We start from the raw sequence: 18,723 nt of genomic DNA, 5'->3' as shown, positions 1-18,723 counted from the left end.
CCTTGCCCGGTAAACCCAATGGGAGAAACCCGTGGTCGAAGGGAAAAGATGAGCAAATGCATATATATCAGATCAATACATCTTCAGGATGTAGTATGAGTAGGGTGACCATGCCAAGATGTGCCTCATTAAAACCTTGCCAGGTAACAAAACCCAGTGGGACAAAATAACCCTGGACGAAGGACAAAAGAGTACACGATGGTCAAGTGAGTATGCTTCGGGATACTCCCCCTGATGTCGACTCCCCCTGAAGATTACATACTAGGTAAATCAGCCAATCTACGCAAACCAATACCTCGAACATGCATCAAGAACGTGGACTTTGGTAGTGACTTGGTAAAGAGGTCTGCATGGTTGTCTTGAGATCGGATCTGCTTGACTTCAATCATCTGATGCTCTTGTTGCTGTTGATTGAAGAAGAACTTCGGTGCAATATGCTTGGTGTTGTCTCCTTTGATGAAACCCGTCTTCATCTGCTCGATGCAAGCGGCATTATCCTCATAGATAATCGTTGGTTCATCAGTGGTGGAATTCAGCCCACACGTACTTCGAATATGTTTGGAAACTGCTCTCAGCCATATACATTCACGAACTGCTTCGTGAAGGGCTATAATCTCAGCATGATTCGAAGAGGTAGCAACAAGGGTCTGTTTCGTTGACCTCCAAGATATTGCTGTATTCCCAATGGTAAAGACGTAACCAGTTTGAGAACGCGCCTTGTGCGGGTCTGATAGATACCCTGCGTCAGCATATCCAACAAGGCGGGCATCGTTCCGAGGATCGAGGGGGTTCGATCCATTCCTTGATGCATAGGGATAGAATAAGCCCATATCCGTCGTACCTCTAAGGTAGCGGAAAATGTCTTTTATGCCATTCCAGTGGCGGCGTGTTGGCGCAGAGCTATATCTAGCTAACAAGTTCACAGCGAATGAGATGTCCGGTCTAGTACATTGAGCCAAGTACAATAATGCGCCTATTGCACTTAGATATGGGACTTCTGGTGCCAATATCTCTTCGTTATCATCTGCGGGACGAAACGGATCCTTCTTAGGATCTAGACTACGGACGATCATGGGTGTGCTAGAAGGCTTCGCTTTATCCTCATTAAAGCGCTTTAACATCTTCTGGATGTAATTCGATTGATGGACTAGAATTCCATCTGCACGGTGCTCGAGCTCCAGGCCGAGACAGAAATTCGTTCTCCCAAGATCTTTCATCTCGAATTCCAACTTCAGGTGTTTAGCGGTTTCCTTGATCTCTTCAGGAGTACCAATTAGATTCATGTCATCGACATAAACAGCTACAATAGCAAAACCAGAACTTGTTTTCTTAATAAACACGCAAGGGCATAGATCATTATTCACATATCCCATCCCGATCAAACTCACTTAGACGGTTATACCACATCCGTCCGGATTGTTTCAATCCATATAGTGAACGCCTCAAACGAATGGAGAGCGTGTTCCGTGGTCTGGAACTATTTGCATCGGGTATCTTAAGTCCTTCGGGAACTTTCATATATATCTCTGTATCAAGATCCCCATAGAGATAAGCAGTGACCACATCCATAAGCTGCATACTCAGTTTTTCGGAAACTACCAAACTGATAAGGTAGCGGAACGTTATCACGTCCATTACGGGGGAATACGTTTCCTCATAATCAATCCCAGGGCGTTGAGAAAATCCTTGCGCCACTAGACGAGCCTTGTATCTTACAATCTCGTTTTTCTCATTACGCTTCCTTACAAATACCCATTTAAATCCTACAGGTTTAACATGGGAAGGTGTAGGAACGACAGGCCCAAACACCTTTATCTTTGTCAAGAAATCTAATTCGACCTGGATTGCTTCTTTCCATTTTGGCCAGTCGTCTCGACGTTGACATTCATCAACGGAGCGAGGTTCGATGTCATCGCTAGTTATGATTTCGGTAGCTACCGCGAATACAAATATATCATCGATGATAATCTCGTTTCGATTCCAGAGCTCACTTAAGCATGCATAATTTATAGAGATCTCTCTGTTCTCGGGAGTGGGTTCAGATGTTGGAGCGTCCCCCAACACCGTCTCTTCCAGGACGGACCCATAATCCGGAACTATTTCGTGAGATGGATCGGTTGAGATTGCGATGTCAAGAGGACTCGTTTGTGCCAAATTTATCCTCTTCCGGGGATAAGAGTCCTTCGAACCTAGTGGTCTACCTCGCTTCTGGGCAGGGACATAAGACTGGTTAGCCGCTATGGCCGTACCTCGTCCATCTGGGACGACACGTCCTTCGGGGACAGATATCCTTGCAGGCACGTTTGCAGCAGGTATATGTGATCTCGTCACTTTAGCTAGATCAGAGAAAGCGTCTGACATATTATGAGCTACACTCTGTAGATCTAGAATTCTCCGCACTTCACTATCACATTGTGCGGTTCGGGGATCGAGATGAGACATAGTGGGGACATTCCACGTCAATTCACGTCGTTCTTCAGGAACGGTGATGTTCTTATCTCCCCCTAACGGCGGGAAGACTGTCTCATCAAAGTGACAATCCGCAAATCTGGCGGTAAAGAGATCGCCTGTCAAGGGCTCTAAAAAGCGTATAATAGATGGGGATTCATAACCGACATATATGCCCATCCTTCGTTGAGGACCCATTTTGGTACGTTGTGGCGGCGCAACTGGCACATAAACTGCACACCCAAATATGCGTAAGTACGAAACGTCAGGTTCGTACCCAGTCACCAGCTGTAACGCAGAGTAAGGTTGGGTAGCAGTGGGCCTCAACCGGACCAACATGGCTGCATGCAAGATTGCATAGCCCCACGCAGAAATTGGAAGCTTGGTGCGCATAACCAAGGTTCGTGCGATCATTTGTAATCTTTTAATGAACGCTTCTGCGAGACCATTCTGGGTGTGAACATGGGGAACTGGATGTTCAACATCAATCCCAAGGGACATGCAATAATCATCGAAAGTTTTCGATGTAAACTCTCCGGCATTATCAAGTCTTATGGACTTTATGGAATAATCCGGGTGGTGAGCCCTCAATTTAATGATCTGGGCGAGGAGTTTAGCAAAGGCAGCATTTCTTGTGGACAATAGTGTAACATGTGACCACCTTGTCGATGCATCAACCAAAACCATGAAATATTTAAATGGTCCGCATGGTGGTTGGATAGGTCCACAAATATCCCCTTGTATCCTTTGCAGGAAAAGGGCGGAGTCTTTACTAGTCTTTGCATATGATGGTCTAGTATTCAACTTTCCGAGCGAGCAGGCTTGGCATAGTGTGTCACTAAACACAAGATCCTTATTAGTAAGGGGATGCCCGTGTGATGAATTGAGGATACGGCGCATCATACTTTGACCTGGGTGTCCCAACCGGTCATGCCATAGCAAGAAACTGCTCAAATTGGTTAACTTCTGGTTAACTATGTGATTTGCCTCAATCGATCTAATGGTGGTCATATAGAGACCGCTCGATAGGCATTTCAATTTCTCCAATGTACGCTTCTGGCCATACAAATTGGAGGTTATGCAAATATATTCCACTCCATTTTCCTCAGTGGTTTCAACGTGATAACCGTTGGCTCGAATATCCTTAAAACTCAACAACGTTCTTCTGGAACATGGAGAATATAAGGCCTCATTAATGGTAAATTCGGTACCATTGGACAACATAAAATGGGCTTTGCCATGACCCTCTATCAGGTTGGATTGGCCTGATATGGTTGTCACAGAGGTATGAGTAGGCAATAAGTTTGAAAAATACTTCCGATCTTGGAGTATGGTGTGCGTAGTAGCACTGTCAGCCAGACAACAAACTTCCCCACAAAACATGCCTATTCATAAATTTAATTCAATGGATCACATGTATGAAAATAACTTAAGTGAATTAAATAATATTCGAGCATAACCAAAATTTCCAAAAACAAATAATCCAAGTCATAAATCACCAAAATAATCCAAATAAGAAAAACATTATTCAGAAAATAAATACGGCACAAGCGCCGATCATATCCATGTCATCGAGTTTCTAATCCTCGAAGTGTCCAGTAGCAGCCTGGAAATCAGTGACCTCTAAGGTGGTATCCATAGGAAATGATCCCTCAACGAGATTGGTCTCTCGAGTTCCGCGACTGGCGTGATACTCATTTACAGCTTGCGCTGATGCACGGCAGGTGCGAGACCAGTGATCAGTTCCTCCACATCGGTAACATAGATTATTCTGATTCTGATTCTGATTTTGGTTCTGATTCTGGTGGCGACGGGCCGGACCAGTGTTCCTCTCATTTCGAGTTCTTGGGGCCGAGGGACCGCGGTTCCTACCACATGGGCCTTGGCCACTAGAATTCGGGTTTCGTGGGCCTTGGCCGCGTTGGCCTCGATCATACGGGCCATTCCTCTGAGAACCTTTCCTTCCATTTCTCGGGCGGTCGGACTTCGTGCCCTTTCCATGACCTCGGTATCCTCTTTCGCGGTTTGAATTGCGATGAGCAACAGCATTTGCTTCAGGCAATGGTGCTGCTTTAGTACCGACAGGTCGGGCTTGATCATTTCTCATTAATAAGTTGTTGTTCTTTTCAGCGAGCAACAGAGTAGTGATCAATGCCGAGAACTTGGTAAAATTCCTCTCCCTGTATTGTTGCTGCAGGACCAAACAGGAGGCAGGGAAGGTGGAGAAAGTCTTCTCCAATAGGTCAGCTTCGGTGAGCTCCTCCCCACAAAATTTGAGGAGTGACCTGATCCGGCAGATTTCCGAATTATACTCATTCACGGATTTGAAATCCTGGAAACGGATGTTCTGCCAGTCATGTCTTGCTTCAGGCAAGAAAATGGTCTTCTGATGGTTAAACCGCTCTTCCAGAGCAACCCAAAGAGCTCGTGGATCCTCTTCAGCGAGGTACTCAACTTGGAGTGCTTCTTCCATATGCTTCCTAATGAAGATCATGGCACTTGCCTTAAGGGACTCTGCAACAACATTGTCTGCATTGATTGTCGACCTCATCTTCTTGGCAGTCAAATGAAGCTTAACATCTTGAGTCCACTTTAGATAGTTTCTTCCGGAAACTTCCAAAGCGACGAAATCAAGCTTGTTGAGATTTGACATTCTTTGGTTGAAAGGAACAAATAATCATAATTAGTGCTTCGGGCAATAATATCCATAAACAATAAATAAGAACTTCAAGTTCTATAACATGGTATAGACATGTAAAATCTACTGGTTTTATCATGTATGGTGAATTTATGAAGGAAACTTCAGGTTCCTTATACGGCATTATTGAAACTACAAGTTCAATATTTATGTATGAACTACTGGTTCATTAATTACCTGCAATTTCTACACATATATTCTAGTGCAAAAATTTAAACAAGTAAAATATTCATATACCCAAGTAGAACAGAAAAATATCACAAAATTATTTGAATAAAAGTTTCTGGCATTTAGGATATATATATTAAACGGTTTGCATACTAACAATAAACTATCAGCAGCACAGTGGTTAAGGTGCACTCTTGGTACCCAAGAGGTCCTGGGTTCAAACCCCAGGCATGACAAGAATTAACATCTCCTTTTTACAAAGTTTCAGGAGGCTCGCCATGTGTCAACGTGGGAGTGGCAGCGACGTGGCGCCTGCATGGCGCTGATGTGGCAGCGGCTTGGCTGCCTGCGTGGCGGACACGTGGCGGTGACGTGGCACCTGCGTGGCGGGCTTACTGGGCTGCCAGCGTGGGAGGCCTGCTGGGCCTGCGAGGCTGCTGGGCTGCTGGCCTGGGCTGCACGGGCCGCGCTGCACTGCTGGGCTGCGCCTCTGCAAGGCAGCAAGGCCTGCTGGGCTGCTGCATGGCTACAAGGCCTGCTGGGCTGCAAGGCAGCAGCAAGGCTGGTGGGCTGCTGCTGGCAGCAAGGCCTGCTGCGAGGCGCGAGGCTGTGAGCGAGGCACAAGGCGCTGCGCTGCGCGCGAGGGCTGCCTACTGGCAGCAAGGCTTGCTGGGCTGCGCGCGCGAAGGGCTGGCAGCGTGGCAGCGAAGCCTGCTGTGCGCGCGAGATGGCGCTGCTACTGGCAGCGAAACATTGCTGCGTGCACGAGGGCTGCTGCTGCTGGCAGCGAAGCGCGAGGCAGCAGAGAGGCTGCTGCTGGCAGCGTGCGTGGGTGAGGGGGCTGGCCGCGCGAGGTGGTTTCCGATCACCCCAATAAATTTCCTCCTTTTTATTATTTAATCATTCAACCCAAATACATGTATAAAATATATGTAATGCCAAATAAATCAATTACATAGATTTAGGGTTCATGCTTCATGGGGATTTTTCAATCAATCAAGGTTAAATAACCATGAACATAAAATTATTTTATAAAACCTACTTGGTTGAAGAACAAATTGAAGGATGATCCTCTTTCGTTTATCGATCCACAATCCACAATCCAAAGAGCTTCTCGTGCTTGATTGATTGAAGAACGGATTGAATGATGATCCTCTTTTGTTTGGCGATCCACAATCCAAAGAGCTTTTCGTGCTGATAACGTGTTGTAAAAGTATGTGGAAATTAGGGTTTGTGGAAAAGAGGAGGCAGAGAGAATATGATCAGTCTTTCTTATTCATGTTATAAATATCCTTATATAGAAGTAGGGTTTACTAGGTTTTGTATATTTACTAGTATGCCCCTACAACTAATTACAGGGATAGCCACATATAACAATATATTTACAACAGAAGAGAAAAAGTAACAACAAAATGCTCAACATTCTTTAGAAGATAACGACTAGTCAATCATTGGAAGCAATTAACATTATATCATTTATTTTGTAAATTAATTAAAAATCTCTTTCATACATTCTCCTATATATACTTTCATGCCACCCCATGCCACTTTTGACCGGTCAACTCTACATCTTTTCTTTTAAAAACAACCCACCAAAGCCATCTTCTATGTATCTCTCCAATAATTTTGTGAACTCAGCAGCTCATAGTTTGAGAAGGAATCATACCTTTCGTACAAAATTATGAATTAGAGAGAGAGAGAGAGAGAGAGAGAGAGAGAGAGAGAGATGGTTCAATTATATACTGATTATTGGAAGTTTGAGATCCGAGAATTCTCATTCTTTCATGCAAAATCCAAAACTTATAAATATAAATAGAAAGAAGTGTCTAATAAAGGCTGTGGCCTAAGGAAAACAGCCGTTGCTTGCTTTTCTTTCCCTAAAGAGACTACAAAAGCTCAAGCTGTGGAAACTTTGTCTCCATGCCAATCTTTTTGCAAATCTCTCTCTCTCTCTCTCTCTCTCTCAATTAATCCACACTTTGATGGGTAGAAGATTGTCTTTTTCTTTTTCAGAAAAACAAAAAAAGTACTATTGGTAGAAGATGGTCTTTGGTGAGACAGAGAGTTGCAATTAAATAGAAAAGGTGCAAAAGCTTTAAAAAGTATGTTTATTTGAATATTTTAGACCACAAGTGACGCCTAGAAAGAATACACAATTAGTGGCTTCATGCTTTTTCTTCCCTTATTCGCTTTTCTATTTTCCCTTTTTCCGATTGTAATGATCTCTAGATCGATGATGTACTTCTAAGATCGATCATATGTTGAAATATGTTCTTTGTAATTAAAGAACCTTTAAGCCATTGGGATGAGAGCAATAAAAGAGAACTTCAATGAAAGGATCGAATTGGTAATTACTAATAAAGTAATAGGATGAATTACACTTTGCACTCTTGATCAAGTAATGGTCGTTTTTTATTTTGGTACTTGATGTTTAAAACGTATGTAAAACTTAAAGTTTCTAAAAATTGCAATGTGCTCCTTCTGTTAGCTTTTTTAGTTAATTTTAATTGCATATAGCATGTGTGAGATTCATTTACATTGATGTGTATAGTGAATTTACACCACGTGCTTTTTTCTAATTTTTTTTTGTTTATTTGGTTTATTTATTTGTCCACGTGGCCTAAATTTATTGTACACATTAGTGTAAATGAATCTCACACATACTATATGCAGTCAAAATTAATATAAAAGTTAACGAAATAGGCACATTGCAATTTTCATAAACTTTATATTTCAGATTGAAACGTTATGAACATCGGGTACCAAAGTGAAAAACGACCTATACTTGAGAATTCATCCAAAGTAATAATAATGTTTGACTGAAGACCACACAACGTGCATGGAGCAAATTATTACTACAAATGTTGTGAGAAAGAAAAAAAGTTGTTATTGTATAGGAGTGCTCTAAAGTTAATTAGTTTGCAAGTTAAAACGAAATTAACTATTTTTTGGACCTACCACTCTTCAAATATCATCATTGTAAAAAATCAACCAAATCATAAAGTATTTAGTTATCTAACTATTATCAAATAAATAGACGATAACAACATATAAATAGTTGTTATATATTATAATCAAATGAGATTATATCGAATGGTGGGTTCAAAAAGGGTGACAAGTTTTGTATTAATTTGTTAACCATATAGCTTTAGAGCATTTTTTATTATTATTGTATATCAGTTATCACGATTCACAACATGGGCCAACTTCACTACAACAATGTGTTGAAGAAACTAAGATTATTAACTATGTCATTTTTTATCTTTTTATTCAATGTATAAATTTATTTTAAATTTATTTGGAATAAAAAGACATAAAAGAACATAATTTTGTGATATGAAATGGACTCTCCATCTCGGGATGGAGCCAACCATTGTTCTTAAGATTATATATGCCAAATGGTTCTTAAATTAAAACAGAAAACCACAAGGATAATCCATTGATTGAAGTACGGCGCACGTGTTACACATAACAAGATGAAGGAAAAGAAAAAACAATATTAGTATACGTACACATCTTTGTCTACATAACAAAATCCTAGCTAGCTTCCAATCTTGAAAATTGCTTATAAAAATTAACCTAGCTACTTCTTTCCCCTATTAAGTTAATTATCATTTTCTTTACGTCCCCACAAATCATTAATTTGAAAAAAAAAAAAAAAAAAAAACAGTTGAGAGAGAGATCGATATCAGAAAATTCATTAGTGAATGATCTGTTCAATTGATTCCCCGTTAAAATTCTTATATTTTGAAGATAATCTGCCTATCCACAGATTCCAATATACCAATATTGTCTGAATGATCATCATCTCCATTATCACCTTCCATGGCAATATTCAAATCCAGTGACCCACATGGGCCTCTCTCCTCCAAGTCATGAACAGCATCTTTCTCTTTATTGATCACTACTTCATCAGATCTTTGGCTTCTTGTAGGAGAAGCACTGAAGCTTTCACAACTGAAAATGACAATGGCATCCTTAAGAAGAGCACTAGTTTCACCATCTGCAAGCGTTACTCTTCCGCTTTCAATTGCTTGCTTGATACCCTTTTGGGAACAGTTATCAACTTGTTCCAGATCTTCCATGAAGAACACTCGGTGAGGATTTTCGTTCACTGCTTCGCCAAAACGGTGGACATAGCTGCAACCCAACTCGTTTCTCGCCCTTTTGTTTCTGGAACATTCTTCAGTTGAAGAAGAATTATTATTAAAGCTGCTCAGACCAATCGAGACAAAGTTGCTAATCTGAGAGCCAAAAACAAGTTTAGCTACCACCCTTGCAATCTTCTCTTTGGCTTCGGAATCAGATCCTAGAAAGAAGAGCCAACTTTCTTCTTTGTCCTTCTCATGATCATGCAATTTCAAGTTTCCTTTTCTCTTGCTCGTTCCAGACCGGCACTGAAGGATGGCTGTGGCGATTTCGGGAAGGATCACTTTCTGCCATGGAACCTTCTTTTCCATTTCTTCACATAGAAGTTTGAAGTTTTCGGCGTTGAAGTCTTTGAAGGCGCCATCGTCTGTGTCTTCCATCACCTCGCTTGAAGAAGCCGAATTAGGACTGGAGTTGGGATTCGATAAAAGGTCTGGTTTAGGTTCATTTCTGTCTGCAGGCATGAACATGCTTACATTTTCAGCACAGTCATCATCATTAATCTCTTCAAAGTCCCAGAATTGGTATTCTTTTGGTGACTGCTTGGGTTCAAAAGAAGGAGATTTTGAACAGGAATTGAATAAGAGTTTCTCTGGATTGTGGGGGTGTTTCTGGGTTGAAGTGCCAAGTGAATCATTCCATTTCTTGCAGATATTGCTGACTTGTACACATTCCTGCTTGAAATTAAACAGATAAATTGCACAAATTAAGAGAATATTAATATTTGTATTTAAATTACCAAAATTCTATTGGATTGTATGAAAGAAAAAATAAATAAATCTCTTGTGTCTATCTCTCATCACGTGGCATGATGACTAATGAGAAAGATAGACGTATAGACACCTAATATATAATATATACCCGTTATATGAAAGATTTACTCTATATGAAAAAACATTTGTTACTCACTAATATTGTGTTAGTGAAGAGTTGATAAAAAAATAAAATATAATATATGTATAGAAATTTACCTTATAATCAGTGTTACTGATGATGCTTGTTTTCTCTTCCCTGTACTTTTGGAGCCACAAGGGCAAGCTGCTTGAGATAGTGGAAGTGGTTCTGGAAAACTGATCAGACCCATCTTTGGGTGCAGCCATTGTACTCATCTCAGCTTTCAGATCATAGCTAATTAAAAGAAAATACAAACAACCACAAAATAACTAATATTAACCACTTGTTTTAATTATAATTTTGTCATTGTCAAAAATAATTGGAAGAACTTCAATACTATAAATAAAAAATAGTACCTGTCAAAGTTTAGACTTAAGCTCAGGCTTCCAACTGGGACTGTTATGGGATGAAGATCCCAAATTGACTGTAGAGAAGGTTGGCCAGTTTTGCATCTCATGAAAGTCTGGAAAGTGGCAACTCCCAAAAGAGACAATCTTCCTTCCTCATCCCCAAAATTTCTGCACACCAATCTCTTAAGCTCCATGGTTATTTGCTCCAAATGACTAGTGTAGCAGTTTCTTTTCTGATCATGATCATGATGGTCAGCATAATTTGACCAAATCTCAGAAACCCACATCAGATCACCCAAATACAAGACAATATTAGTACTCCCTCTAGCTATGTAGCTTTTGGTGAGGCCCCTGAGCTCCACAAGCTTGTGTTCAACCTCCTCCTTGGAGATGTTCCTCAAAGAGTAGAGAGGAAGGCTTATAAACTGCACTTGTCTCTCAAAGTTGTACTTCTCCATCACTTCCCTTGCTACACCTTCAGCTGTTCCCACACTCTCTCCCACAATAACAGTGTTTCTTTTTTTCTTAAATATTTCTTTCAATACACTCATTACATCTTCTTGCCTATAACTTTGATCCAAGTGTTTGATCGAAGATGGTGGAGGTTGAGACGGCACACGAGTAGTACCAATCAGTTGATCCTTGGACTGAAGGGTAGGACTTTGATGAGAATTGGAAGAAATGATCTCCAAAGAAACAGCTTGTTCCACCCTGCTTTTCACTTGGGGACTCGAAAAACCCGCCTCTCTCATGACTCTGCTGACACTTGGGTCATCTAAGATAGAGATTATAAGCTGTTGTAACTCTATCTTCAAGGCTAAAATAGGCTGCTGCTGGTTCTCAATGGAGCCACGCCGCTGGTGAGCCTGAGCGCGCTTGAAGGCTGCAACCAAGGCATTGGAGAAGCACGGGACAACGTCATTGGAATATTGGTGGTGATGATGATGATGAGGAGAGAATGAGAGTGGTGACGTGGAAGCGGCTGCTGGGAGATGGTTGAGGGCTACATTGAAACAAAGCTCAAGAGCCTTGCACTGGAGGGGGTGAGAGTGGCATTGAAGGCAGGCCCTTTTCAGAACTCCGGTGGGGGAAGCCAGCATAGCGCTCGCCACGTGGAGAGGAGTGACTTGAGCATGGCCTCGTCGTCGGGCAAGGCTAACGGATTGCTTCACCATGGTTGCAGCCTCAGATGTTAGAGCCTGCTGCACTATGCAAATTCCAGCTCTCATCTTTAATATTGTTGATTTATATATTCTTTGTTTTCTTCTCGCTACCAGCAGTTTTGTGTATAAGGATGGACTGTAAGAATAGTGTTAGAGGGTTTCACTTGCATGATAAATTGTGCTGGTTTGTATTGTGCTTGAGGAGACTGGATAGTGTGTATGAGATCAATATATATTATTGGTATGGGAGTACTTTTGTTCCTTTCTTGTCAGTGAGGGAAATTGGGTTGAATAAGAGAATTTAAATATATACACAGCGAAAATGATCAAAACATTTGAAATAAACATCAAAATACTTTTGATAAATAAACCAACCCGCTAGGGTTAAGAGTCTGTGAATATAACCTTGTGGAACATACACACATAAACGAGATGTTTAGAAGCCAGCCTAAGATATATACAAAATAAGCAACCCATGTGTAGAGTGATTGAGCCATTAACAAAGTAATACAACAAATTGGGCTAATGACTAATCACCAAGTAAGACGATAGGCTGAGAAGATGTCCACCAGCCTTAAAAGAAATGAACTAAACCAGATTATCAAATGTTAGAGCTAACAAGAAGTAAGTGTCACACCCTCACGATCTCAGTCTAGATCGTCAATCATCGAACTATCTGCATTCACATAATACAATTGGGTTAAGCATCGCATATGTTCATTGCTTTCACTTAAGGAATTCCCATGTTAGGTTTAAAAATAATAAGGAAAATATTTAATATATATATATAAATATACAAAAATTCTTTATGCAGGACGTCCGTTCTTTAGTTAAAGAACGGACGTATGTGTTTTGTGGCTTTTATTTTCACCATTTGATCTTAAACTTGGCAGGATTTAATTATTTAGAGTATAAATCATCAATCGAGACATATTCCTTAGTTTTAACTCTCATGATTTTGAGTTTCCGTTTCTCAATTAGAATTTAGGTTTTAACTCCTAAGTTTTGGGCTACCGTCCAAATTAAACTCGAGAGTTAAAATCTAAAGTATAATCTCGAACAATAATTTTATACCCTAAAATATAGAATCATATACCCTAACATGTTGAACCCTGTAAAAAATGACAAAATGTCATAGAAATACTCATGTTCGTTCATTAATTAAAGAACGGACGTCCTGAAAAGAGAATATATATGTGTATAAATATATATACCTAAAGCTAGTGGAAAACAATGCACCACAAAACAATATATCAATACCAATAATCAGTAAGTAAAACCGATTGCATGCTCACACAATTTTCGCAAAATCCGATTTGTGTGTCAATGTTCAAAAAACATACCTGACGTGCGACCTATCACATAAAGACCAAATATCTGTACTGATAAACGCAACTCGATAAACGTAGCGAATGTATTCATTCCTAGTAGATACTGTAAGGACCTGATTTGAGCTTACATCTATTTAGGAGTCCTAATTAATTAAAATACAAGAACGGAAGTTTTATTTGGTTATCCGGTTTCTTAAAAGTGAAGTACAGTACTAATTAATAAGGAATATTAATCCTATTAGGTTATGGATTGTGGAGGTGATAATGATAAGTTTTATGGTTTTCTTTATGGGTAAGAAATCTTAAGGCTTTCACCTATAAATATAAGGCTTAGGTCCCCCTCTCATACACAACAAAAAAGCACAAAACCTACCCCATATTAGGAGTGCATAAAGATGTGTAGAGAGAGAGAGAGGAAGATCTTTGCTATTGTCGCATATCATTAATGGCTTCTCAAGGTTAGTACTTTTTGTATGCATAATAAAACAATCTAACAGATACCGCCTTGGCTAGAGTCCACAAAGAAACAATCAATTAGTCCGTCTGTATCACCGCATGCAGAGGTTTATGGTTAGTTTATAATATATTGAGCTTTTGGGTTAAAGATTCAAGACCTTCCAATCTAACAAAAAAAAATTAAAAAGGTATATTTGTAATTATTTATGTATTAGGCTCAAGTTCAAAATTACCCATCAACTATTGGGTGTATTTCAATTGGGTCCATGAACAATAAATTTTTTCAAATATATCCATAAACTAATATCTAAATTGAAAATTTAACTTCTGTTAAATGGACTGTTAGGTCTGGGATTAAACGCCATCATGGCAAATTATGACTAGGCATAATTAATGACGTGGCGCCAGCTCAGCATCTCTTCCCCCCCCCAATATCAGACACATGTCCATCTGCCTCTATAGATTCCTAGATCTCTTATCAGCCACAAGTCACGACCATTATCCCCAACATTCAAAAAAATTCAAAACCCCAGCGCCTAGCCTTCTACTTCTTCTTTTTGTTCGTGGCGGAAATGGTGACCCTGACTTGTTGTTGTGCTAAGAGATGTTTCTTGGGTTAATGCAAATCCTGATAGAAGATTTTTTGGCTGCCTAGACTATGGGGTAAGTGGATTTCGAAATATCTGCATTTTTCTTTGAATTTGGGTTTTGGGTTATTTGGTTAATTCTCCTTGAGAAATTAAGTTGGTGGTTATGGGGATCATGTTTATGTGCAGAGATTGATAAAAGAGTGTGATTTTGAGTGGTGGGTTGTTTGATTTGCAGAAAGTTGGAGGTTGTGCCTGTTTTGTTTGGTGTGATCTTTCTCTTTGTTATGGGGATTCCTAAGCTGTTGAGGAGGGTGGGTAACTTGGAGGCTAACCTGAAGAGAGCAACCAGACAACAACAGATTATATGTGCAATTATGGCTGCTTCGTACTTTAAATGACTTTTTGCTTATGTCTGGAGCTTGAATTTTAGAAAGTTGATGCATTTTAACCCCTCTATTTTGTGTAATCAACCATGGAAAGTATCATGCTTTTTTAGGTTTGAATGGGGTATGTATTTTGTAAAAATGGTGAATCTGTAGTTTTGTATTTTGTAATAGTTTGGGATAATGCAATCTTTGGTATAATGTCTTCGTCTTCAATATTGATTTCAGTAAATATTTGTATTGTATAATGCTATATACGCAAAGATAACCATTAATTTCCTTATTTGCAATGGTATCTATGTGCAAACCTACTTGCATCTTCTTTGTCTCTCTATTCTCTCTTCGTCTCTTATGACACTCACTCCACCTTTTGTCATTCACACTTTTTCAAATAAACTGTATATTTTATGTGCAAATAAATTGTGAATTATAATCTATAAGCAAAATTTAGAATAAGTAATTCTTGACAATTAGGAAAAGTAGTTGAACAATAATATATATTGCCTAAATCTTGGAGGTTAATGCTTAACGAACCCTATCACATCAGCATCATACCTAACACTTGTGTCCAAATCACATACAAAATATAGTCCAAAGCTAACACAAATTAAATCAGGAACACAATTTCTAGTGCCAATTAATTCACAAAATAATAATTGCAGCTTTCACAAAATCCTTAGCAAGTTCACAACACATTGTCATCCATCAAAACCACATGTGGAGTCTCTAAGCTTCATCCCCTTCATTTCTGACATGTGAAGATGACGTAGCTCTTACCTGCCACAAATGTAGATTCTTAGGTCAAGACTAATTAATCAAAATCAAAGATGAACTAAATCTTTCCATACTATTAATCAAAGATATTCATTTGCACTTCCACATGTAGAAACACTAAAAATGGCAGACTTCTCATCTAGAGATTGAAATAAAAGCTATAATTTCCAAATGATATAGAACAAAAACGGTTGATCATGAACTATATTACTATAAGATCGTAATGCCACAAAATTGCCTTGGCATTATAATATTTCTTGTTGGAATTTTTTTTCTTCTACTCATTTTTTAATATCTATTAAATAAGTGGTTTACCTGATATCTAGTCTTGGGGCCTCTCTTATTCTTGCGCAAAAAGTCCTTATAGGTAGGTGGGGTTGCAGTACGTAGAGGTTAATGCCCTTTGAGTAGAAGTAGAATTTGATATCCCTAAAGGTGCAGTAGAGGTATGGCTTCCCTGCATGAATAATAGTTTTGATTGTTTGCTAAATGTAATAAAAACATGTATATATATATATATATATATAGTTATGACATGATGTGAAATTACCTGAGTCACTACATGGTGACCTTTCTGCTGCACTTGGGATGTTTGTTGAACCACCTTTTTTGGTCTTCCCCTCTTTCCTGTTGGCTTTGGGGGCAAATTCCTATGGCATGTCCTGGTATTATGTCCACTCTTCCCGCAATTTTTACAAGTCATGACTACTCCCTTTTTCCCAAGTCTGGTCTTGTTGGTCTTGTCTATGGTCTCCTCAGGGCCTTTCTTCCTCAACTTTCTTAGCCTTCCTGGTTGTCTTGTGTATGATGGAGGCTGCAATGGAGTGAATCTAGATCTCTCCCACATTGATTGACCATTCATTGGCAAAACCAAGTTGTCATAACTCTTCATATAAGTCTTCTTTAGATTCCATGTATCAACGTACTCCTCGACCGGCTTACCTTCTTTGTAATGTATGGCTGTAATGGCATGTTTGCATGGAATACCTGATAGGTCCCACTTTCTGCATCCACAAGTATGTAAATCCAAGTCCACCTTATATTGCTCTCCATAACCACCATTAATCTGAAACCGGGGTCCTCCAGACCACATGGCTGTCAATCCTGCAGCCTCCACTTTTCTGTCTTGTAGCTTATGGAAAATTTTAGGGCAGACTGCATGAGGCCATTTCTTCATCTTCTCCCTCCTTAGCATGATCCTCCTCATCAACAAGCATCTAATCATTTCTAGCATCGTGATAATTGGCTTATCCCTAGCCTGGAGGATGTTTTGGTTAAAAGCCTCACACAAGTTGTTCATTATCATATATGTCACACTTCACATGTGTTGTGAAGTGTGACCTTGACCACTGTGATGGTGGTTTCTCAGCAAGCCATTTCCAAGCTTTGTCATCCAAAACCCTTAGCTCTTCCATAGCTCTCCCAAAATGTTGTACTGTAGTGGACTTGGCAGCTTTCCATAATAAGTCACTCAAAGTCTTTCCCTTGTGTGCTTTACTAAAATTTGTGAACAAGTGTCTAGTACAAAACCTGTGCTCACTGTTAGGGATCGTAGCCTCAAAGGCACCTGGAAGTCCCTTCTGTTTATTTGAAATGAAGGTCCACCCAAAATGATTCTCAATGTCCAAGTCAGCCACCAACAACTCAAGGAACCAAGTCCATGAGTCCTTATTTTCCATCTCAACTACTACATAAGCCACTACCCAAGTCTCATTGTTAGCATCTATCCCCACAGCTGTAAGTAACTGCCCCCCACAAACCCCATTCAAATGACATCCATCTAGACCAATGATTGGTCTACAACCTTCCTTAAAGCCATTCTTGCAAGCCCCCAAACACACATACATTCTTTGGAACCTAGCTCCATCACTCAAAATCTTACAAGTAGTTCCAGGATTTGTTTTTCTCAATTCCCCACAATAGTCCCACAACAGTCCATATTGTTCTCTTTGGCTTCCTTGGATTAGTTCAAGTGCCTTCATCTTTGCTCTATATGCTTTTGTCCTTGATACTCCAACGTTAAACTCACTGGATGCAGCATCTATAATGGATTTAAGAGGTATGTTTGGGTCAGACTGAACCCTATCAATAAACATTCTGACCAACCACTCTGCTGTAGCATTTTTGTTCTTATGAATCCTTGAGCACATATGCTCTGGCTTAAACACTTTAATTTGTAAAGTGTTGTTGACCTTGTTCTTCCTTGACACATACGTCTCCCATGGGCAGATACCGTCTTGACCCTCCTCCCCATCACAATAACATCCCAACCGATACTTTTCACTTTTCCAGAATGTAATATTCTTCCCATTAATGATGGCATACTGCTTCACAGCTCTTCTAAATACAATGCAGTCACTAAACAACATGCCTAACTTGAATTGGGGATTCTTCATGTCTGTATAAGGGTTGAATTCTGGGTAGTGAACTTGGTCTCTATTGTCATCATCATTAGAGTCATGCGCACTTCGACAATCTTCATCAGAGAACATATCACCGTCATCATCCTTAAACTCAATCTGTGGTACTTCTTCCTCGTGAATATAATCAACACTAGGCCTAGAGTTTGAACCAGCCCACTCTGATTCATAGTCAACATTAGCCTCAAAGTCTTGGTCATCTTCATTCATTTCCCATTCACTATCCACAACATCACAATCAATTGTGTCATCCCCCTCACTTGAGTCACTTTCTTTATAACCTTCATCATCAATTGTGTCATCCTCTGCAGCATGAATAGGCCCACTAAAATCATCAAACTCCACATGAGTAGCTGCCTCAGAAACTAGATAAGGTTGATTCACAAACTCAATGGTTTGATCATTAACTCCAACACACTGATCAACCCCATTGTTAGAAGACCCATATTGATTGTTTACATTCACCACATGTTGTACCATATTATGCTCTAAGATAATTTCTATCTCATACACATTGTTATCCACAAGTGCACACATATCGAACACATCTTGTTCAGTCTTAATCATGGTTAATGCACCACTAATACCTTGACATTGTAGCCTATACCAGTATGTAATGGTCTGATTCTCATATCCTAAAAAATGCACCATAGCATGAATCTCGATTAAGGAAATTTTGTGCTTATCACAAAAGTCAAAGTAGGCAACACTACCATTCACATATTCAATGTTCCCCATTTGACCACCATGTAACATTCTGATGGAGAACAAATCACGATCTCCTGCAACACACAATAATTTTGGATTAATTTTGGAGAACACCACTATTATTAGACAAATGATGGAGCCTAAACAAAATGATTCTTGTTAGACCAAAAATAAAGAACCCTTTCCATTAA

At 39.7% G+C, this 18,723-nt stretch overlaps 2 protein-coding genes and 1 pseudogene across 2 annotated transcripts; all 3 read right to left on the bottom strand.

Moving 5' to 3' along the window:
- Window positions 1-4,026: 4,026 nt before the first annotated feature.
- LOC147291385 (uncharacterized) lies at window positions 4,027-6,522 on the bottom strand. Its single transcript, XM_086238348.1, has 2 exons — window positions 6,357-6,522; window positions 4,027-5,102 (listed from the first exon to the last, which is right to left on the bottom strand). Exon 2 carries the CDS (start codon window positions 5,099-5,101, stop codon window positions 4,028-4,030), a length of 1,074 nt encoding a protein of 357 aa, XP_086094474.1. The 5' UTR covers window position 5,102; window positions 6,357-6,522; the 3' UTR covers window position 4,027.
- A 2,532-nt stretch (window positions 6,523-9,054) lies between these two features.
- Window positions 9,055-11,951, bottom strand: LOC147291384 (protein SMAX1-LIKE 3-like). Its single transcript, XM_086238401.1, has 3 exons — window positions 10,714-11,951; window positions 10,435-10,591; window positions 9,055-10,137 (listed from the first exon to the last, which is right to left on the bottom strand). The coding sequence occupies exons 1-3, from the start codon at window positions 11,934-11,936 to the stop codon at window positions 9,055-9,057; spliced, it is 2,463 nt and encodes an 820-aa protein (XP_086094527.1). The 5' UTR covers window positions 11,937-11,951.
- A 3,814-nt stretch (window positions 11,952-15,765) lies between these two features.
- On the bottom strand, window positions 15,766-18,580 carry LOC147291383 (uncharacterized; annotated as a pseudogene).
- Window positions 18,581-18,723: the final 143 nt, after the last annotated feature.

The sequence above is a fragment of the Dryas octopetala genome, chromosome 3 (assembly GCF_963921425.1).
Source record: "Dryas octopetala chromosome 3, drDryOcto1.1, whole genome shotgun sequence".
Taxonomy (NCBI): Eukaryota; Viridiplantae; Streptophyta; class Magnoliopsida; order Rosales; family Rosaceae; genus Dryas; species Dryas octopetala.
Note: the sequence above shows the minus strand (reverse complement) of the source record. Positions and strands in the feature narration are given on the sequence as shown.

Excerpts from the sequence above, each read along its gene's own strand:
- LOC147291385 (XM_086238348.1), bottom strand. The coding sequence starts at position 5,101 with ATGTCAAATCTCAACAAGCTTGATTTCGTCGCTTTGGAAGTTTCCGGA.
- LOC147291384 (XM_086238401.1), bottom strand. The coding sequence starts at position 11,936 with ATGAGAGCTGGAATTTGCATAGTGCAGCAGGCTCTAACATCTGAGGCT. Across the intron at positions 10,592-10,713 it reads TTAAGTCTAAACTTTGACAG|CTATGATCTGAAAGCTGAGA; the intron begins GTACTATTTTTT and ends TCTTTTAATTAG. Across the intron at positions 10,138-10,434 it reads TCAGTAACACTGATTATAAG|GAATGTGTACAAGTCAGCAA; the intron begins GTAAATTTCTAT and ends AATTTCAAGCAG.